Raw genomic sequence first — 23,745 nt, 5'->3', positions numbered from 1 at the left:
ACAGTAAGGCCGTGGAACTCCCAGGCCGTTAAAGGTTAGTTGACAACGCCGAGGAAGGAGGATGTGGGGGCAGGGGGTGGCGAGGCCTAATCTCCGAAGGTATGCAAACATTATGTCAGTGGCCATGCAGTGCTGCCAGGCCGCTCAGGTACCAGGCGCACATCGTGGCCTTGCCTCCCACATACATAACACTGTCCATCCTTAAACCTGTTCGTCCCGAACAGGTAACACATCTCTTCTGGCAACCCATCTCCGCTTGCATCTGTGTCGAGGATATACTCTCCGTATTTACGGGGGTAGGCGAGTATGGGGCTAGTACACAGGGATTCTTTGAAGTCTTGAAAGGCAGTTTCATATCCTAAAGTACATAGAAATGGTCTCTGGTCCTCGGTCAACTGATGTAGTGGTTTTGCGACTGCTAAAAACCCAGGCACAAACTACCTATAGTAGGCACAGAGTCCCAAGAATTTTTTTTATATTGTGCTTATTCTTAGGTTGAGGCCACATCTTAACTGACCGGACCTTCTCAGGGTCTGTTCACACTCCATCCTGCAATACAATATGTCCCAGGAATATTACCTCATGTTGGAACAAGAAGCACTTCTTAGGTCTTAACTTAGGTTGTGCATGATGAAGCCTGTCGAACACATCCTGGAGGTTTGGCAAAAGTTCCTTCACTGTATTTCTCACCACAATAATGTCATCCAGGTATGCTAGGCATGTTTTCCAAGTCAAGCCATGCATCACACGTCCCATAAATCTGTTAAAAGTTGCAGGAGCATTATATAACCCGAATGGTAACACAGTGAACTGAAATAGCTCACTCCCTGTTGAGAAAGTAGTCTTCTCTTTATCATCGGGGTGCAGCTCCACTTGCCAGTAACCTTTCTTCAGGTCCAGTGTAGAGATACTTCCGGAGCCAGAGAGTGTATCAAGTGTGTCATCGATACATGGGAGCTGCTAGCGAGCTTCTGGTAGTCCATACAGAATCTCAGTTGGCCATCCTTCTTCGCTACTAAAATGACAGGGGAAACCCAAGGGCTCGCTGATGGTTCTATTACACCACCCTCCATCATACCTGCAATCAACTTCTCTGCTTCTTCTTCCTGTTTTGCTAGAGGCAGCCACCATGGTGCCTGCCAGATTGGTTCTTCATCACTTGTGTTGATGCGATGGTAAACCAGGCGTGTTCTCCTAAGTTCTGTATGCCCTAGGGAAAATACATCTTGGTTGCTTACCAAAAAAGCAGTAAATTCTTCTATTTATTCATCTGTGAAGTTATTTTAGCATTACCTTAATAAATGTTCTATATTTGGGTTCAGTGGCAGCTCAGTATGTCTATTAGGTGGTGAGAACTCACATTGGCCTACCTAAGAGACTGGTTCACAGCTAGGTATTATGTCTCCCTGTTTCAGAACCCTTGTTCGCGAATTGAGGTTGACCATCCTGACTGGTAAAAAATCACAATCCTTTGCAATGTATCGAGGAGCATCTCCAATCCTAATGACATATCTAGCTCAATCAAGTAGTGCATGTTTCCCCTAGGGTCTCCTATTATCCTACCTGCTATTTTCTGCTCAATGTTTGCTGGAATTGAAAAAGATTTTCGAACTACCACCTGCATTACAGGAACCTCCAATTGATCGGGGGTAAACAAAGCTACCTCTTCTCCTCTTATATGCAGTAACTGATCTTCAATATCAATAACACATTCATATTGATCCATTACGTCTACTCCTAGAATTCTGTTGTATCAGCAACAAGAAAAGTCTATGATAATGTCCAAGTTCCAATCTTTACCTCGAAATCAAGATGCCCATGCACAGGTGAATTGTCTTCAGTGGCCGTTTTAAGTCTGTTTGGGATGGGTGTTCTAATCAGCTTTTCCCTACTTAAAATGTCTGTGCGAACTACAGATGTTGATGCCCCTGTGTCTCCAGTAAGTAAACACTGTCTGTCATTGATCCATCCACTAAGCAACAAACTGTCATAGTATCTACGAAGTATGGATATAGGAAAAACCCTAGGGGATACCATTTCCCACAGAGCTGGCATACGCCCCCTCACACAAACTACTGCTTGTTTACTTGTTGTCCTTCCTGCTTTTCTTCCTGCTACGATGTCTTCCTGCATGTTGGGCATTATCCTGCTCTTCTGATCTGGGTACATGGAGTCTCATTCTGTAACTTCTTCAATGCCCTGATAATATCTCCTTTATTATTGCTGTTTATGGCATTTGATAAATTGTAGGGCTCCAGTCCAGCTCTCCTTGTACTGATGCTTGTGTTTCTTGATACACTGCATGCTGCATGGATTTCCAAGGCGTGGACCAAGACATCGAAGCTCTTCTTGTGCCGGGCCAAACTAAGAGTTTGCTGAACCTCAACATCTCTGAGTCCGTCTATAAACGCACTGGTGGCTAGTTGCTGGCGGAACTCTATTGGTGCTTCTGTGTAGGCGAAGCGCATGAGTCGATCAATGTAAGCTTCGAATTCCTGGAATATTTTCGAGGATCGCTGTTGCTGTCTCTTGAGGGCCGTTCTATACATCGCGCCTATGTGTCGGTCGCCATACCTCAGCTCAGGAGCTTCTACTAGTACAGCATAGGTCTTCTGCTCCGTAACTGGTATGGTTTGAAGCAGCTCAAACGGAGATCCTCGCAGGGCCATGACAAGTGTTGTAGACTTCTCTTCCTCGCGCCAGCCCTTCACTTCAGCTGCTGCCTCGAAATTTAGCATGTAGACAGCCCACGACGATTGGCCATCAAAGGTGGGTGGCTTGAATTTTGGGTGGCAGTTTGCAGTGCCTTCCACCTTCACTTCCCTGGAAGAACTTCTCCAATTCGTAGCAGCTGTAGCTTCCTTGATCATTAGTTGGCATTTTTAAGTTATAGCTGCTACTCGCTGTTCGGTGCCCTGTTTGAGTTGAGATAGCCACTATGCCATCAGTTCTTCATGTTCAGTTAGATGCTGTTCGAAACACTACACTTTCCCTTCCAACTGAATACTGGTTTCATTCATCTTCTTCTTTAATTCTTCTTGAGCTGCCACGAGTTCATTACTTATATCTTCCTGACCCCTCTTCATGTCATCAATTTGTCTTCGTGGAATCCTTCATGTCTTCTTGGTAGTTCTTCATTTCAGTCTTTATCACTTCTTGGCTATTATCAATTTTATGCTTCATCACTTATTGGCAGTTCTTCACTTCACTCTTCATTTCTTCTTGGTTATTATCCATTTTATTATTAATTTCAGCCTAGAATGCCATAAGTTCATTGGCAGCTATCTTCCTTATCCACAGAAACTATTAATCTGTCACTATCACTACAGTCATATTACTACACTATAACTTTACCTATGAGATAACCTAAACTTCTATTCAAAACTAACACTAACTTTACTACACTCACAACTAACTACAATTTCTAACACTATTTTTAAGCTCGAAAATATGAATTCTAAATATTATTTTTTTAAATCTTTGTAACATTTTTTTTTTAAATTCAGTATTAATTATTCATAAATCATTTCATTAGGGCTATCCCACTTCTGACCCATAAGGTTACGAGTGGGAGAACACAAGTTCGTGAAGATAGCCCAATTAATTTTATGCAGTTTTATTTGCTACTAATATTTACATTACTAATTAAATCAACACGATTAATGTATGTTCACAAATCCCTAAGTATCTGTCAAGTCCACAGTTCACAATCCTCACGTAGCTAGGCTCAAAAGTGGTTCGCCTCTTACCTCGTACCTGTCCACACAAATTGTCTTATGCCACTTGGTCACACACGCACAGTCCCGTCGTTCCGCATTTGCACCGCTCGCCGAACTCGCACTTCACTCAACTCGCCTGTTGGAACTCCCGCGTAGACCGGCTTCGCAGCTTTTATACCCGTTGACCATCTTTCTGGAACTTTCTGGAGTGTTTGTGACGTGTCGCGTCATCCCTGGCTGAACCGTCGCTTGAAGCATCCAGAACAGTAGCACATTATTCAATCCATTCCAAGCGGCGGCCACAGTAAGCCTGCGAAAATTCCAGGCCGCTAAGGGATAGACGACCATGTCGAGGAATGAGGGCGCGGGGGCAAGGGGTGACGAGGCCGAGCTGCCCTAATCCCCGAAGATATGCACGTGTGACATCAATGGTCATGCAGTGCTGCCAGGTTGCTCAGGTACCTGGCGCGCGTCGCGGTCCTTTCTCCCATGTATGTAACAACATAGAATGTATTTTTATGTGCATCGTGACTACACACTAGAATCCAATATGGTGGTTACTGAATCCAATACAGTGAATTTATTTGTGCATGCTATGCATGCATTTAAAGCTCATCATAAATTAATTCCTAGTGTGCATTGTGACTATACATAGATCTAAGATGACACTTTTTCTAAATCTAATATGACAGATAGGCGGAGCAACATTAGCACTATTTAGCAGACGTCTCTTGAATTTAATATGGCCGACAGGAGTGCTCTCCACTGAAACGTTTTGAAATCGGGAGCCACCTCTGGCAACCATCACTGGAATTAAATTTGGTGCCCTCTAACAGCAACAATTGGAACTGTTGGGGACGACACTAGCTCTTTTTGAAGACAACATTAGTACTAAAGATACCAAAAGCCTAATACACTTTCAAAACATTATATGAATGTATGTATTCCTTATTTTTATCACTATTTCTTAACTGAATTTATAGCCTGGTGGGTAAGGTCTCTGCCTTTCAACTCCAAAATCTTTAGCATCCCTTATTTCTCTCACAACAACCCTCGATTGGATATTTTTTATCAGAATATATAAATACCACTAGAATTGGAAGGGGTATATGGATTATGAGAGGGTATTGCATGGAGGAGGGGTAGGGGAGCTGTGTGGCCCGACTGGATCCTCTTTTTGTTGATTCTCAAGTGAGTCAGTTCAGCCATACTCCCCCTATTTATCTAAAGACTGGTTATGCAGAAATCAGAGCTTAATTGATTGCGAAATTTGTAGAAAAGCTTTCATGGAAATGTTTCAAACAAAGTATTGTGAAAATAATCATTGTTAATTTAACTATGCAGGAAACTCTCAGTTATGTGACAGGAGTGATGAAACATTCTGCCAACATGATAAACTTTAAAATCTGAAAAACCACAAACAGAAAATTGATAAATTACAGAAAAAATATGATATTACCTAAGAAATATTTACATATTTCCACATGGCAATATGTTATGGTTTATGGTCATGAATGTCCTGCCTTAATTGTGACAATCAGTTTTCCGGTAACTATAGATTCATTTGACACTGTCATTATACATGGTTTATTAATTTTTTAACAGTATTATCATCTCTGGTGCATGCAGTAGCATCGAAAACCAATACTTCAATGGCATTCATGCTGTCTCCAATTGCAGTTCCTATAGCAGAGTCAGATATATTGTATGCAACTGTAAGTAGGTGTGATCTCGTGGGGAAAATCTGAGATAACATCACCTAATACACTGTCGCCTTCTGAGAGGACATTAATACCTAGAGTACCATCAACATCGCCTACCCTGTCATCCATGGCACCTTCTACTGTAGCTTAAAGAACAAAATTAACAAATTATGTTATAGCTACGATCAAATCACACACCTAAATACTATTGCATATACAGCGATTCAATTACAAGAGACAAAAAAAAGTGTGAAAACTCATCTTATGTGGCATACAAGTGCGAAAGATCTAGTAATTAAGACTCACAGTAATGTTCTGACAATACATACCAATACATACTAAGAACTAGTTTCCCATTACTGGATAGTTAAAGAAATTAATGCTATTGTTTTTTCTTAGTTGCATAAAGTTCACATAGTGAACAATGTTTTTAAAAGTGTGTATATTATAAATTATAGATGATAAATGCAATTTATAGTAATTTTTTCATGAGTATGTTGTCATAGAGCAATAAGTGTTGTGCATCTGAAAGCCAAATGGTATTGATAATATTTGTAAATAGATATGTTTGTAATTGGATATGTAGTAGGCGTAAGGAGAGCCAAATATAGGCCTAAGATATGTATAAAAGGTACCGAGTATGGACCTATAATATCCGTAAAAAATATCTAATGTGGCCCCAGGGTATACCTAATGGTGGTAAATGACATCATTGTTAATCTGAGTTACGAGGATACGTGTGATTGACGATTTGGTAATGGAAAGATGGAATTCAAATATTTTATATTTGATTTGCCAAATTTAAGGGGATATGTCGATTTTCATTAAGGGAAACCATATTCAAATAACAATCTGCTATAAATTTAATTAATAACTTATTTTATTGACGTATTGAACCAAAACAGTGATAAAGTATCATAAATAAATATTATACATTTATGTATATGTTGGAAACTTTTAATATTTTCCACATTTTAATGTATGCTATTTTAAAGTTTTTAAATATTTTGATGAAAAGGGTGGAATAAATATCAAACAAGACAACTGAAGATTTCGTGATTGTGAAAAATACATGGTAGTGGATACAAGCATACGCAAACAGGGAGGAGGAAAAAATATGCTGAATGATATGGTTTTTGTGATGTCATAAAGGTGGAGGTATGCATGTTGCAGTTGACATGCCAAGCCATATATGTTCGCACATGTGTCACACAACATACTTCAGCGCAGTGAGTATAATGATAGGTAACATATTAAAAAGATTGCAGGCTTCGCGTCCATTATCTGAAGTAGCTATGGTGATATATTCGCCTTGGACGCGGCTACAACCCAGAAGCCAAACATAACAGCACTCCATATCCATTTTAACGAAATTTATAGTGAATGATTACAATGGTAGCCAACCCACTCTATCCTAGTTGTCATCGCTATTCTCGGATAAAATAGTCTCAGTTACATTGTGGGGAATATAGGCCTTGTGCACTTATCTACCATACCCAGGTGTTTGTTATGATTAATTTTGAAAGACAATTTATACAACTTTTAATTTTTACTTTAAGAGAAATATTTTGATGACATTTGTAGGATATTCACACAAAAGGCATTATTGATTTAAATTAAGAAAGAACAAAACATTTTTTATACAAAATAAATATTACATTTGAATAAAAGATTATAAAATTATAAAATAATGTCAATGTGCGCCTTAAATCCGCTAGGGTTTTTGAAAAATTGTAACTTGAAAACTAATTGGATATATTCGGTATATTAAATTAAAACTCTAGAAGATTTTTACTGCCTTGTAGTCTTTGACAATATTCCAACTCTTTCATTGATCTGATGATCATGTCTGCTGGAATAGTCGAGATCACATTTCTGATACAGGACTTCAGGTCACTTAAGTCCACTAATCGTTGATTGGAACATTTTTTTTTGGCATAATCGCACAGGAAAAATCTAGATGTGTGATGTCAGGTGAATTTTGATACCAAGGTACAGTGCCAGCTATCCAGCTTCCTGGTAATGTTCTTTCTAGGTAAGCATGTACCTACCTGCAAACCCCAGTAGGGTGGGGCACCTTCATGTTGTAGAATGATGTTAGGCTGAATGTGCTGAATTTTTGCATTTGTGTACAGTTGCAGCATGTTTATGTAGTTATTCACTGCGTTAACCATATGGTATTGAAAAAAGAAGTATTCAAAATCCTAGTCATGCATAACCCTACACAACATATTTCCTAACACCTGGTATGTGCTTTCTAAAAACATGTAGATTATAAAGACTCTGTATGCGTACAAAATGCACGTAGACTTTACCTGATAAATGAAATGTCTAAATGGTTAAAATTATTTTGTTGAAAATATCATTAATAAGGGCAATGTAGTCCAGTGTTTTCGCTACAAATTTTCAACAAACGATGTGGTTACTATGACTCAATTTTTGTACATAACCTCAAATTCTTATACAAAATTATGTGTACGTACCGTAAAATTCGGAATTATCCATTCTTGCGAAGCTTTGCATTTGGACTTTGTAGGACTAACTACGTAAAACTGTTATCTCAGATGCTTTCAACATATCAATCACTTAACACCTGACCGACCACTGCTTTTGCCAGTGTGGACACTAGGTACTCTTATCTAGGAAACGATAATTGCCATTCTCTTTGTACATATTATTTAGATTTTGCCTATCATATTTTTTGCGGTTATTTCTTTTAGTGTGGGTAGCAATCATAATCTGGGTGACTGATTTTTTGTTTGTTTTAAAGCCATGCTACACAATGTGCACTCTTATAAACAATCACAATTTTACAAAACAATTGGTGAAAAGAAATTATGCCACCTATTTGTGTAAAATGAACGTTCAGAGTTTAACTTCAATGTGCCAAAAACTGCATATATTATAGAATTTGTCTTCCTACCATACATTTTCAAAACCCCTAGCGAACTTTCTTACCTAAAATGTTTCCACTGAGGAAGTATGTGTCATTTTTGTCATTGCGGGAGACTTTAAAGATAAGTTTGCAGACGCCTGTCAAGTTGCTGCCAGTAACTCGAAGCTGAAATTAAGAAATCCAGGTTTACACAACACAGTACCTACCAATGACCAAATAAAAAATACATGAACCAACTTTTTAGATTTCTAAAAGTTTAACTTAACTTGTTATTGTATACAGCAGAAACTTTTAGAGACATGAGTGATTAAAATACATAAATCTTAAGTGCTGTGTTTTCTGAGCTTTTATTTTTTGCATGTAAAAAATAAATTTTGTATTTTCATCAAGATAAGCTGTATAAATATCTATGCGAATAATAAAACTATTCGGGGCAAAAAGACTGTATAATGGATGAAATGATTACAAAACTATTGGAAATTGCTATTAACAATATTGAGAACTCAAAATATAGATCGGAAATGTTTGTGTGTTTGTCTGTTTTTCTGTTTGTTCGAGTATCTCTCGAAAACAACTTGACGGATTCTGATGAACTTTTTTATCAGAAATATTTTTGGCTAACTTAAAAAGTAAACTAAGTATATATAATTACATAATGCAACAACTAAGAAGGTGAAAGGTGGTTGAATATGGTTTTAATATAATAAATTAAATGTATGAAACTAATGAAGCCAAAGAAGATATTTAGTACCAATAATAAACATATAAATACTCCCAAACACAATTTTTATATTTTGCAAAATTCAAACCCTAACGCCCTTGTAATCCGGCCAAGTATGAGTGGTATGCCTTACGTCAATGGATGGCGCGTGACGTCAGTGGCCGTGTGGGGCCACCAGCCAGCTCCGAACCTGGCATCGCGGTCTGGTCTCTCACGTTCGTAACAATATAAGTATAAGTGTTATGCTACGCCCGTGCTCGAAGCTGGGCTCGTAGCGGGCCGTGCCAGCCAGACCAAGTGGGGACGTGCCGTCTATTGACGTCAGGAGTGCCATGCGTGCCTGGCCAGATTAAAAGGGTCCTCGCTAACCGCCCTCCACTCCTCGCTCACCATCCGCCTCGGACAATTCTCCGGGCCTACAGACGATGCCGCCCTGTTTGGAGTATGTGACTTGGGGCCATTTTCGATGTTCCGGGCGTCGGGTCGGCCCGGGATGATGCGACACGTCACAGCCACTCTCGTCCGTTCGAGAAGGACGCCACAGGTATATAAGCGACGACGCCGGCCTCCACGGGAGTTCGGAGAGTTCAGAGTATTCGGAGAGTATTCGGAGAGTTGGGAGAGTTGGGAGAGTTGGGAGAGTTGGGAGAGTTGGGAGAGTTGGGAGAGTTGGGAGAGTTGGGAGATTTGGGAGAGTTGGGAGAGTTGGGAGAGTTGGGAGAGTTGGGAGAGTTGGGAGAGTTGGGAGAGTTGGGAGAGTTGGGAGAGTTGGGAGAGTTGGGAGAGTTGGGAGAGTTGGGAGAGTTGGGAGAGTTGGGAGAGTTGGGAGAGTTGGGAGAGTTGGGAGAGTTGGGAGAGTTGGGAGAGTTCGGAGAGTAGCGGAGAGAGTCTCCCCCTCGGGGAGTGATACTAGCTATACCCGTGCGATCAGCGAGAGGTGAAGAGGGCAAGTGGCCCTTGCTGAGCGAACCGGACCTATCGGGAGGCGATGCCTGCGAGTGAAGGCCTGGCGAGCCAGTCGGGTGCGATGAGCGATAGTTAGAGTCTGTACTGCAGCATGTTGTGGGTGAGTGTGCGAAGGAAGTGGACAGAGGCGGGCAGAAGAGCGAGCCACTGTCGAGCCAAGCTCCGGTGGAAAGTGTTAAGGTTTCAATGATCACTGTAAGACTAACTGTTGTGGACAGAGATATCGAGTTCAGTAATTAAGCTTATAGTGTAGACATTAGTAATAAATAAAACTGTACTAATTAAACGGACAGTATTTTACGAACCCAGTTTCCTCCCACTCGTAACATTATTTTAATTATTTTGGAGTTCACATCTGCAGTTAAAAAAAATAAAGCATTAGTTTGGGTTTTTGTTTGGTTAAACAATATTGCCATATTTATTTAGTTCTGAAGTTTTACATTGGGATCAGTGTGGGAAAAGTGGAGAGGGGTAAATATTTGGGGATTTTATTAAATAAATACGAAACAAACTTAAAATCGAATAATACGTTGGATAATGAATTTGATATCTGTACTCTTTAATTCAAATGAAGATGCGATTGTATTAAATATCCTGAAATAATGGGATGTATTTGTAATAATGTGAAATTATTTAATTATTTCAAGCATATATTTATACTAAGTAAATGAAAGTGTTAGTATGAACGATGACATACACAAAGTTTAAAAGAAATAGGTTAGTAGTAGTACAGTAAGTCCTCTATTTACGTCGTACCGATTTACGTCGTTTCGGATTAACGTCGCTAATGTTTGAGTACTCATGTTTCAATTTAAGTTGTCGCCGATTCACAATAACGTCGTTTACAATTACCGTAAATCTTTATTTTAACCAAAACACCATATTTAATTCGTTTATAATTCTTTGTTTCCTTCGGTAGTTAATTTATGCTATGTAGCGTAAGCTACACGTTCACCGCCTTATGTTATCATACTTCATGAGGGACGCTTCCTGCTCTTATGTACAGTATGTACTATATATCTGTTTTTATATTTCAATCAATAAAGGTAATAAAGCAGCTGGTTAAATAACCATTCTATAAAGCTGAGAAGTACTAGTTGGACTTGTTTCCCACGCTGTCGGTTGTTATTTGCTGATAAAATTGCCCGTTGTCACATCTGTATGCCAGCGCTTCTGGCCGACCTTGGGCCGTGGCCGGCCGGTGGCATGAAACATGGCTCATTTTGCGTCGTTTCTATTTACGTCGCGGTTTTCAGGAACGTAACCCTGACGTAAACCGAGGACTTACTGTATATAATGGTTCCTTCTGGCGCTGGTGTCAGTGCGAGGATTGAGGATGGGGTCAATAACCGACCGCTCTGTCATCACGGCGGCCATCCTGGACTAAAAACTCCTCAAAAATTACTCGAAATTCCTACAAATTCCCTATTTTGAGGGGAAAAAATCCTGTTGTTAGGAAAAATGACCCTTTTATTTCCCAAGAATATCTGTAGAAGCCAAAATTACTCAAGAAGGGGCAATATTCCTCGGAGAGGGACAAAATTCCTCAGAAGCCTTATCAGAGATCATCTATCACCTTGACCTTGTCAGTAAACTTGAAATATTTAATTTTTGACCGAAACATTCCAAAAAAATTCCAAAAAATATAAAAAAATTGCTTACTTCAAGCATCGTATCCCTGCGATGATATTGTATCCCTGCATGAGATAGCATCCCTACGATGAGATTGTATCCTACTGAGTTGAATTTGGTATCAATATGTGTCCTTTTTGTTAAATATGCTTCCTCTATGTCAAATATGCTTCCTTATTTGATTGCGCTTCCTCTTTTTCGAAGATGCTTCCGGTTGTGTTTCCTTTTCGTTGATTGAGCTTCCTTTTTTAGAATGTGTTTTCTTTTTTTAATGTGCATCGACAAGACTGTAGTTAGTGCATGATTTACCTCGTGGTTCGAAGACGACTGGTCTATAAGCCTGACATTGAATATGACCTATTTAAAATGTTGGTCGCGTATCAGCAAATGGCACCTTTTGGTTCGAAGACGCTTGGCCTATGCGCATGATTTAGTACACAATCTGTTTAAAATGTTCACTGAGTATCAACGAAAAATACTTCTTGGCTACTGACTGGATGTGTCTGGCCACCTACTGGATGTGGCTGGCCACCTACTGGATGTGGCTGGCCACCTACTGGACATGCATTCCTGGTCACTGAATAGACGTATCTGACCACCGACTTGGCGTACCTTGCCACCAACTGGGCGTGATGGCCTTTTCAACCGACTGATTCGCCTGGTCACCAACTTGACATGAATAGCTTACATCAAGACGTGGTTGTCGCAGATTGGATGTGTCTGGCCACTGACTGGAGGTGTCTAGTCAACCACTGGATGTGGCTGTCCACCTACTGGACATGCATTCCTGGTCACTGAATAGACGTGTCTGGTCACCAACTTGGCGTACCTTGCCACCAACCGGGTGTGATAGCCTTTCCAACTGACTGATTTGCCTGGTCACCAACTTGACATGAATAGCTTACATCAAGACGTGGTTGTCGCAGATTGGATGTGTCTGGCCACTGACTGGAGGTGTCTAGTCAACCACTGGATGTGGCTGTCCACCTACTGGACATGCATTCCTGGTCACTGAATAGACGTGTCTGGTCACCAACTTGGCGTACCTTGCCACCAACTGGACATGATAGCCTTTCCAACTGGACATGATAGCCTTTCCAACTGACTGATTTGCCTGGTCACCAACTTGACATGAATAGCTTACATCAAGACGTGGTTGTCGCAGAGTGGATGTGTCTGGCCACTGACTGGAGGTGTCTAGTCAACCACTGGATGTGGCTGTCCACCTACTGGACATGCATTCCTGGTCACTGAATAGACGTGTCTGGTCACCGACTTGACGTACCTTGCCACCAACCGGGTGTGATAGCCTTTCTAACCGATTGGTCGTGTGTGTCTGATCAACCAACTGATTTGCCTGGTCACCAACTTGACATAATAGCTTACATCAAGACGTGGTGGTCGCGGATTGGATGTGTCTGGCCACCAACTTTCCACAAAAATAACCTTAAAAATCCTTCATATAATTACACTTGAAAAACTTTATGAACACAATTTCCATCACTAATATTTCCAATAAATAAATGTTTTTAATTATATGGACCAGCATTCAATATCAATCACTAAAGAATGATTTAAAAGCACATATGTGAGTTTCAGTCGTATGTAGCCTTTTTTCAACCCGTCAATGTTTGTGCATGCTGCGCACACATTCTCATATATGTATTTTTTTTCACAACATTCTTAAAGAAGTATAACCTAACCCCACTTACATAAATACACTTAAAAATACACTCGAAACAGTTTATAAACACACTTTCTATCACTAATATTCACAATAAATAATGGTTTTAATGATATGGATCAGTATTCAATACCAATCACTAAAGTGTACGATTTAAAAGCATGTAAATAATTTTTATTTGTAAGAAGCCTTTTTTTTTGTATCCTTTTTTCCATTCTGTAAAAACTTTGTTGCATGGTGAGTGCTAATTGTAAAAAAATTTAGTCCCATCATTTTTTTCATAATGTGCCTAAAGAAGTATAACTTCAAAAAATCCTTACTAGTCAGCTGTTACTAAACTGCAGTTATTTTAATTTTCTAATACATTTTAGCGTTAAAGCTATCAACTAATTTGCCCTTGACTATGAATTATGTTTTTATGATGCACTAGTGAACGTGATATTTAGTTTTATTCTTGAATAATATTTGTTTGCATTGGAAATATCTGCAATTTTAACAATGACCAACAGTTATTTAATTACTTTTAGCTGGTCGTCTTGTTACAGTTCGCCGAGATGCGGGTAAGTCAATGCGATGCACACCCTAGTCACTTCCCAACACACCCTAATGTTAAGGCCCCAACATCGTTGATGACCAGTCAGTAGTGGAGTACCTACTTTAGTGAATATTTACGGTGCGTTTTATTTATTATAATTATTTTGAAGAAAGTTGTGGTAGTGGTGGGGGTCAGTTTGCTGGTGGTCATCATGGAGGAAAGATATATCCATATTTTTATAGAAGTGCATTCATCGAAATCAAAACCTAAACTTCTGAATCTCATGATGTAGTGATTTATTATTATGGTTTATATATATAGAATTTGTCCATTATTTTATTAAATAATATTTTTTCCACATTGAGTTCAAAACCAACTTCTTTAAGTTTGATGACGTTAGAACTCTTTCATCAATTTTTTTACCATTATAAATTGTTTTCATAGTTAAATTACATTTTTAAAATCCAAGATGGTGGCCGGGATGGCGACATATACTACATTATATAATTTAAAATAATGGAATTCATAATGGTGGGCATGACATTTTCTACAATCCATTATAGCGGAATCTAACATCGTAGCCAGAGTCAAGGTCATACAATATGGTGGCCAAGGTCAAAGATCATTAAATATGGCAGCATGGTCAAGGTAATCCAATATGGCGGTTGCAACGTCAGCCAAGATGAGGCTGGTACATTCATCACACCCTGACTTATTTCGGAGTGACTAAACTAAACAACCTAAAAAACATAAATTTGTATTAATGACTAGAATTATGTAACTATCTTGATACAACATTCAATGAATAATGCGTGACGTATAGTCAATCAAACATCAAAACATGATGATTAATTACATATAAATCCTGACTTTTTCAAATGTATGTTGCAGTCTAAAATAATACTAACTTTTAATTCAAATAAAGATTATTTATTTATGTGTGTTATAAAAAACGAAGCATAACTCCGTTCAAGTTTTCATTTTTTCGTACTTTCTTCTCAATTATCAAATATTTTGCGTGCACACAAAAGGGAATTAAATAAAACCTAGTTCGATGAACAGAGAAACGAAAGTAATATTTCATTTTTTTATTTTTTTATTTAAGTTATTTTAATATTCACAAATATTTTTGCAAGATTCCTTCAAATTCATTGGCTCTAACAGTTCATATTTTATCTAGAAATGTCTTTTCTTCTTGCCACTTGGTTCACTGTTTGGCTAGCTGTTGCTATGCACTTTGTCATAGTGAAACTTGAGTAGGTGATATTTCTAGTGGTGAATGGGCTCTGTATATGTATATATGTATATATGTATATATATATATGTATATATGTGTGTGTGTGTATATATATATATATATATATATATATATATATATATACATATACATACATATACACACACACACACACAGACACACACACACACACTCACACACACACACACTCACACACACTCACACACACTCACACACACACACACACACACATATATCCTGTACTTCAATGCATATTTTTCATAGATATTTGTTAAACTATATTTAACTACAAATTATTAAAAAGTTTGTATGTTGTACCATGTATTTTTTTAATTATTATCTTATACAAACAAAATTATATTTTACTAAAAACAACTGTAAATACAAAACTCCATTCCACGTGAGAAATATTTTGTTGTACTTACCGCAAGCATTATTCTTGCCACTTCTAAGACCACCAAATCACTTGAAGATTCAACAAGTTTATACAATACTTTCAGAACTTGTGGTTTCACTTTTCTATTGCAAACTTTACTTCCAATAACTCCTTCTGATTCCAGACAGATGAACAGCCGTTTCAGCATTTGTATCAGTAAAGATTCTCTCTCCTTTTCTTCTGCTGGAATAAAATAAAAATTGTAAGAAAGTTTATATATAAAGTGTAATTTTATTACATATCACGTAACAATTTTGTGAAAACAGCTTGAATGAAAAGGAACCTAGGAATATAAAAATATAATGTGCTACAAAAGAACAGTGGATCGTGTTATCCGAAATTAAATGTTTAGCCCACCGCTGATTGGTTAGGCCCCTAATTCTGCCCGCAATGTCAAGTCACAGGAAGGTCGCTCCCAGCATGCACCTCCCCTTCTTTCAGCGACCCTTTTGACGAAAGCTGATTAAGCTTCTTGTCACTTACGAAAATTAATTATATTTTTTTCCTAGCCTATATTTTTGCCATGGGAATATATGCATTAAACCCAGTGACGTAGAGATATAAGGACTGCTAGTGGGAGGCCATCTTTGATTCTAATTGAACCCTCGCCAGCAGCCGTGTTGGTGACGCAGTTTGACGGCTTGGTGGGCAAAACAATGTTTCAATGGCAATCGCTTCCGGCATAAAAGAGGCAGCCCCGAGCAGATAACGCTTGTAGTAATGCGAATTGTAGAAAGTTGACGGAATAAATGAACAGACGATGTTCAGAAGTGATTGATGATTTGGATCATGTGAAGCTTCTGTACAGGGTCAGTTAAAAACTTCAAGAATATGCCAATTTGTTACGTGGCACACAGTTGCACGTACAGAGCATTGCGTGGCAATGACTTCTGGAATAATTTTTCGCAATGCACAGAATTATATAGTTTTTCTGCAAAATATCGGAATAAAGTTTATTTTCTTTTGGGAGTTTTTGTTTTATTATTTTTTAGGTGTTTGCTTACATTAAGAATCTACTATGCTATCGCAGCTCTTTACGAACATGAAAAAATAAGCATACAGTAATCAAAATAACAATTTTTGATATCGGCTGCAAATAAGTAGTTTAGCTTTATTTAAATATTTTTATGTGTGTCGAAAATTAGGGATTTGTATTACGAATTATGTGACAAGTGCGAGTGTTGGGTGGTCGCGATGTTACGTACTCACGCAAGTTTTCTGCAAAAGGCAAATCGTGTTTTCAAATGAGCAGTAAAGTAATTTTGCTGTACATAACTATAAGTAGTGGCCTACAATAGCTTTAAAAATTCGAACACCTAAGTAATAATTTGTTTCAGTTGTATGCCTAGTTACATTTTTCCGTAAAAATTCCGTTTTAATATAGGCTACCTATACTATCACAATTACGTAGTAGCTTGTATAGTTTGTGGATAACAGAAGCAGAAGGGGATAAACACGCCCACCCCCCTCCTTCTAAAATCCTTAATGAACTATATAAATCTATCACATCCACCCACAAAAGAAAAGAAAATGAAAGTTAAACCGTGGGTAAAGTTGTTCTATTTCCCACACCCCCGGGGAATAACAATTCTGTGTATGCTTCTGATCAGAAACTACCTTGTCATGGTTGCAACCAACATGACCGTGGTAGAATTTTGAAGTACACTAAACTGTCAGCAAAGAAACATTCAATTCCCTAATTTTGACTGTTAATTGGAGATAGTGCTCAATGGAATTACAATTGGTATTGGAAAATTAATTACTAAATTTAAAGTATTTACAACAATTTGTGTTGCAAGATGAACTGTTATGATGTAACACATGTTGCTTTCTTAAAATACAATTCACATAAACAAACACTGTTGATGAGATGGTTAACACTGTCACCAAATTTCTAACTATTTACCTACTTTACATTAACAAAATTAAAAAACCTAAAAATTCTGAATAACGTATCCAAGTTTATCCGTTGATACTAATGGATTTATCCTGTATACATTGACCCTGTGGTACAATATGCTTGCTGTTTAAAAATTTCCACAAGACCTGGCATAATTTATTTGTATTGTGATATTCGAGTTTTTGTGTCCAGGATCTTTCAATGTACTAAATTAAAACAGCAAGAATCATGTACCATAGGATCAATTTAAACAGGTTCATGCCATCAGGATCAAGAGATAAACTTAAATACGTAATACGGAACAATTACCGCATGGTATAATAGGCCTACTGGGTAAACTCACCATGTCAAAAATTGCGTTAACACATTGAGCACTGCACCTCGTGAGACCTGTTTCATAGATGATTGTAAAAACCAGTACATTTCTCCAGAAGTACAAGCAAAGATGGTATGTACCGTTATTTTATTTTTACTCATGTAAATTTCACATTCTTGATAGACATTTCTAAATTGAATCCAGTGGATTTTTTCAGTATAAATGTCGTGCCAGTCTAAAGGAAAACTTTTTTTTTTAATAAAATTATTATTTTTTTTTTTGCATCCTAACATGTTGTATAAACATACTCTAAGAGGGTGTTGTGATACCTTCAATAGTTCACCATTTTAACAAGTAATTAGGCTAGGTACATTAAATTAAAATAAATTTATCACCTTTAACACCTCCAATATTGACTCTATTCTCTCCCTCTATACAGCTCTAACAAGATCAAAACTTGAATATGGTTCTATTATATGGAATAGCATCAATAACACTGATATTGAAAAGCTTGACAGGATTCAATCTAAAGTATCTGACTATATTAACAAAAAATTAAATACCATCAATAACATAGATTTAAATTCCCTCCTTGGTTCATTATCAACTAGAAGAAAGATCTTAGATGCCATTTTTGTCTTCAATTGTTATTATGGTAATCTTATATGTCCTCATATATTTGATGTTACTGGCATTAAAATTCCTTCTTTTAATAGCTGTAACCCACCTTTTTTGTGCACACTTTTAAATACAAATTATATTATATATAGAATTGTTAACAATTTTAATATGTATCTTAATCACAACCTACCAGAGAGAAAAAACTTGTTAAAAAAATTATTTTTTCAGCATCCAAAGATTAATTATCTTTACACTATAATGTTATTACCTAAATTATTTAATACCAGATATATTAATCTAAGGATACTAACTGTATTTATCTACATAATATTATATGTTCTGTACTTACACATTTATTACTCTCATGAAACATTTTTGTTATTTTAAGTAATTTTTAGAAGTTAAGCACTCATATGGATATTTGTATGTTATGTTGTCTTGGCTTTGTTTTTGTCCTACTATTTGTTGTTCTTATAATTTATTGTTTTGTTCTTATTTTTGTTCTGTTACTGTATTTGTTTTTTTTACTTGTCTTACATGTTGTGCACACCGTTGGAGCCTTGTGCTGTTGGTGTGGCATGTAACAAATTAAATAAATAAATAAATAAATAAAATAAATAAAAAAATACTGCGAAATCATACACACTATAGGTTATGTTATTTCAGTAGTAGTATATAACAGGGGCTAAGGCTACTGTGTCCTAGGTCCTGATTATGGATGGGGTCAATGACCGAACTATATCTGACGTCACGGTGGCCATCTTGGTGTCAAATTATCTAAACATGCCTTAAGAAATTAATAAAAATCCTCAAAATTTTAAAATGTCCCTATTTCGATGGAAAAATTTCCGCTGTGTGGAACAACTTCCCATTTTAGTTCCCAAAAACTCCGATGACATGAAATGTCCCCAAAGTGGCTTAAATTCTTCATCGGCAAGCTGCCCTAAGCCACTGAAGACCTTTGGCCTTAAAAAAAAACCTTTATCTTGACCTCAGCCGCCTATTTGGATCCGCAATTACGGGATCCGATATCTTAAATTCTCGAATTGGATTATGACATCATGAATTATAGTAATATCCACCATTTTGTTGTACGACATTTTGAATTATGATGTCATGTACGCCATATTGAACATCTGTAATTATTAACAAAAAATGGAGAAAAATTAAAATATTTAAAATTATTAAATTAAAATTTTAATAAAAAACACACATAATTTAGTCCTCAGTTCGAACCCAGTGATGGAAAAAAATTAATCCTTCCATCACAGGAGGCCACCAGAAGACTGACCCCCAAACTAAAAATGCCAAGAGCAACCAGTGTGACATCATGGCGGCCATTTTGGATCGGCCATTTTGTTTTCTAGAACATTCCATAATATTGGATTATGACATCACAGCAAACTTTTTGGTTGACCTTTATCCCTAACATTGACCTTTGAACTTCGAATCATGACAGCTCGGACCTCTGGGTTGGAAAACATACGCTTTTGACCACTCGGCCATCGTAATATTAAACAGACAGAGAATTAAAAAAAAGTATATAAAAATAACACATATATTCTGGATTGCATTTTTTCTAATTTTTAGGAATAATAGCAATACCTGCTAGAAAGTGCTGCCGCTATTTTGTTTGCAATACTTGCTAGTGTCATGTAGTTCACACATCTGCTAGAGAGTGCTACCCTCATTTTGTTTTCAGTACTTGCCACTAGGAGCGCTAGTACATACAAAGTCAGCTGGAAATTAAAATGTGAAGATCACATTTTAATATCACCAACCGCTTACACAAAGGTCACGGTTCAAATGTATGACAAAGTGATAAAAAATTATAAAATGTTAAACTTACAGCTAGTGTTTTAATGCTAGTTGCGTTAAAATCAATATATAATGCGCAAACTGATTATTTATTGTGTTGTATGTTACAAAGCACTGGAAATTAAATAAATATTGCTACTCACATAAAATCAAAATTAACTGATTAAAGAAAATATTCTTTTAGGTACTTACCATTATCAAGTAGGCTGGTCACTGCCCTCAGGATAGTTTGAAATGTTTCTTTTTCATCTTGTACCATTTTGGGTTCTGGTGAAAGTGTTTCACCTTTTTCTGATGCTGTATTACTTTTGTTAAGAACTAACCCCATTTGATTCACTTTTTTATTTACAGATTTTTTTACTTGTATATTGGAACAACCTTTATCAACTACAGCCGATTTGAGAAATATGTCAGAATCTTCTGTTAGGGAAATGGTCGAAATGGATAATTTTTCTTTTTCTTCTAAATGTTTATGGTCTCTATATACATCTTTTACTTTTGACAGCGAGGACATTTCAACATACATTTGTGAGTGGGGGATCACTTTATCATCAGAGTTACTACCTGATGTTATTCGTTGGCTGTATTCATCAAGGCACTCAGCACTGAAACTTGAGTTTTCAATGCATGGGGTTTCTTCTTTATTAAATACTAATTTCCCAATGTTCTCTTTCAATGAGGGTTCTTCTTTGATGTGTATTTGTTTCTGTATCTTTGGTAGTTTACTTTTAATTATAAATAATTCATTACAATTATCAGAATGTTTTTCTTGTGACGAGTTTACACATGGATAAACTTGGTTTTTAAATTTTACATTTTGATGCAGCTTCTTAGCTGTCGTTGGCTCCTGCACAACACTCACATTAGCGTTAAACTCTCCATCGAAAACATTTTGTGTGCGCTGTGTTGGGCTACTGTAGGCCTTGCGGGGAGGTGGCAATTCTTGGTGATTGTCATATTCAAATGCCCCATTTTCATCCTCTATTTCTTCAGGTACTGAAAGTAAAATGCACATTCTGTAAAAAATCTAATTTACATCGGTGAATCAGTGATTAGATGTTTTGTGGAGGATGGAATCAAATAAGTATGACAAATGAAACAAGTGGCTAAGATGAAGTATTTTTTTTAAATATTGGAATGAATTAAAATGCTTTAAAAATATAAAATTAAAAATTTCACACTTTTTCGTGTATGCATTACTAAACTGTTAAAATTTTAACTGCAGTTTTGTATATAGTCTATTTAAAAGTAAATTTGTGGCATTTGTAGAAGAAGGTATATTAAAATAAGAAATTGCATTTTATATTAAAATTATAAAAACGGGGATAGTTTTGTATATTCACACCATAAATATCAAACAATTTTCTAATATTTTTTTATTAAAATATATCATTGTGTAAACTAATGTTATATAAAATAAATTCTTATCGCAGAGATTCAAAACACGAGCTACAATAAAAATATATGTGAGAACTGTTGTACATCATTGGGTTTTCACATGGACTGAGAATAATATGTGCAGAGATTCATTTTACTGGGCCGTTCACATTAAGGGCTAATGGAATATAATGCTAGACTAAATTTATTTCTGTGTAGTTTGTAAAGTAACACCCATAATATGTTAAATATAGATACAAATTCATTGATACACAAATGTAGTGGTGTCGTATGAATGTTGTTTCTCTGTTAATATGTCAGGCAAAAAATTACACTTCTAATAGAACTGAAGTGTTGTATGAAATTAGTTTTCAAACCTGGAAAGAACGAGGAACTATAGATGTTTCAAAATTTTTAACCATTCCAAGATGGTGATTGTTTTAATGACTTTCAGATCAAACAAATTTTCTTCTTTGCCAATATCTAGCAATACTAAAGACAAATCGATGAAAAAACCGAATTTGGAAACTACTTTTAATATTTTAAATTAAATTCCCCACAATTTTTTTTTGTATTTTTCAAAATCTCTTATGGATATCGAGCGAAAGCCGTTTAAATAACTTCCAGTGAACAACAAACTAATGTTACTTGCCTATATTTAATGTAACTCTCTCTCCAAATTAGTGATCAAAATGTATTAAGAAATATTTAAAATAATGAATTCTCTCTATTTTTTTTTATTACATAGGTATGTGATGATAAAAGTGATGTTTCCGCGTCACAAAGATAACTGGCTTCAACTTAAAAATTTATTTATTTGAAATCATTATATACATTTTTTTAATTTTGGAATCAGGAAATATTTAAGGAATGGTAAAAATAAAATAAAACAATCTTTAAGGCCGTGTTTTCTGTAAAAATTCGTGAATTTTGAGTTAAATCGTTCTACAACTTAAAAAAAAATAGTAAACTCATTCCACTGATTCTCGGTTAGTGCTAAGAGCCATGAAAAAAAACTACATTGTAATATTAAATAAGTTAATTCAGTGTATCAAAGATATTCCTTTATCCAAAACACAATAAAATACAGAATCCTAAAACTGGCAGGAAATGTAAACGAACCAAAAAAAAAAAAAGACATCGAGTCCTCTCCTTTTATTTGGCTGTGTCTCAACGAAAGTATTGATATAACTAAATCTTCTCATTTAGGGTTTTTGCTCAATATTGTGAAGCTAACGATGTCAAAGAAGAATTAATTACGTTAACATCGTTGCCGACAACTTCTACTGGTACAGATATTTGTACGGCTGTTAAAAAAATCAATTGCTGAGAAATAAATTGATTGAAGTAAAATTGTTTCGATAACGTCTGATACTGCTCCCAGTATGGTGGGCAAAACAAAATAATTTTATCAGTACATTTCAAACACACATAGGACATTCAATTCTTGAATTCCACTGCATCATTCATCAACAAGGCTTGTGTGCTAAGGGTGGTTTTGCCTCTCTTGAAAATATAACTACATAAGTTACAAAAATAGTGAATGTTATATTGTTGCAGGTTTTAAATAAACTAAAATTTGGTGCTTGTTGGATGACGTCAACTCAGTGTATATTGGGTTGCTGATGTATAAATGTTCGCTGGTTGAGTCGCGGTAACGTACTTCAAAGATTTGTTGATTTTTGGAAGAAATCAGGCTGGTTTTTACAAATTGAGGGGAAAATTGAACAATGTCCTCAATTAATGGATGTTATGTGGCTTTCAGAATTAATGTGTTTTACAGACTTGTGCCAGCATTTCAGTGAATTGAACGTAAAACTTCAAGGTCCAAATAAAACAATTATCGTCATGATAGATCACATTTGTGCTTTTGAGGCTAAATTGCAAGTTTAAAGTAAAGATATTGCAACCAAAAAAAAAAACAAGTATTTCCCAAACTTGAACAATATCACCAAATATTTATATTTACACAAAAGCTAGACGAAGAAAAAGTCACTTAAGAGTTTAATTCGGTAATTCATTCATCAATCGAAGAATTTTCAGCAAGATTTTGCCCATTCAAAGAATTATCGGAAACATTCAAATTTATTACGTATACAGAAGACTTCGGTGGATAAATTTAACTTGTCTAGATTTGATTCGATTGAGATTGAAGAAATTGAA

At 36.4% G+C, this 23,745-nt stretch overlaps 1 protein-coding gene across 8 annotated transcripts in view; it reads right to left on the bottom strand.

The window, feature by feature from the left end:
- The window catches only part of LOC134529707 (armadillo repeat-containing protein 2), a 103,122-nt gene that overhangs the window by 51,371 nt on the left and 28,006 nt on the right, over positions 1 to 23,745 (bottom strand). For 6 of the 8 annotated variants that reach the window (XM_063364076.1, XM_063364072.1, XM_063364074.1 and 3 more), the window contains exons 5-7: positions 20,398 to 21,201; positions 15,540 to 15,733; positions 8,381 to 8,483 (exon numbers count right to left, since the gene is read on the bottom strand). In XM_063364076.1, coding sequence (XP_063220146.1) covers positions 8,381 to 8,483; positions 15,540 to 15,733; positions 20,398 to 21,201 — 1,101 coding nt within the window. The remainder of the gene's footprint in view (positions 1 to 8,380; positions 8,484 to 15,539; positions 15,734 to 20,397; positions 21,202 to 23,745) is intronic. The other 2 variants (XM_063364077.1, XM_063364078.1) reach the window with 1 other exon arrangement.

The sequence above is a fragment of the Bacillus rossius genome, chromosome 2 (genome assembly GCF_032445375.1).
Source record: "Bacillus rossius redtenbacheri isolate Brsri chromosome 2, Brsri_v3, whole genome shotgun sequence".
NCBI lineage: Eukaryota > Metazoa > Arthropoda > Insecta > Phasmatodea > Bacillidae > Bacillus > Bacillus rossius.
Note: the sequence above shows the minus strand (reverse complement) of the source record. Positions and strands in the feature narration are given on the sequence as shown.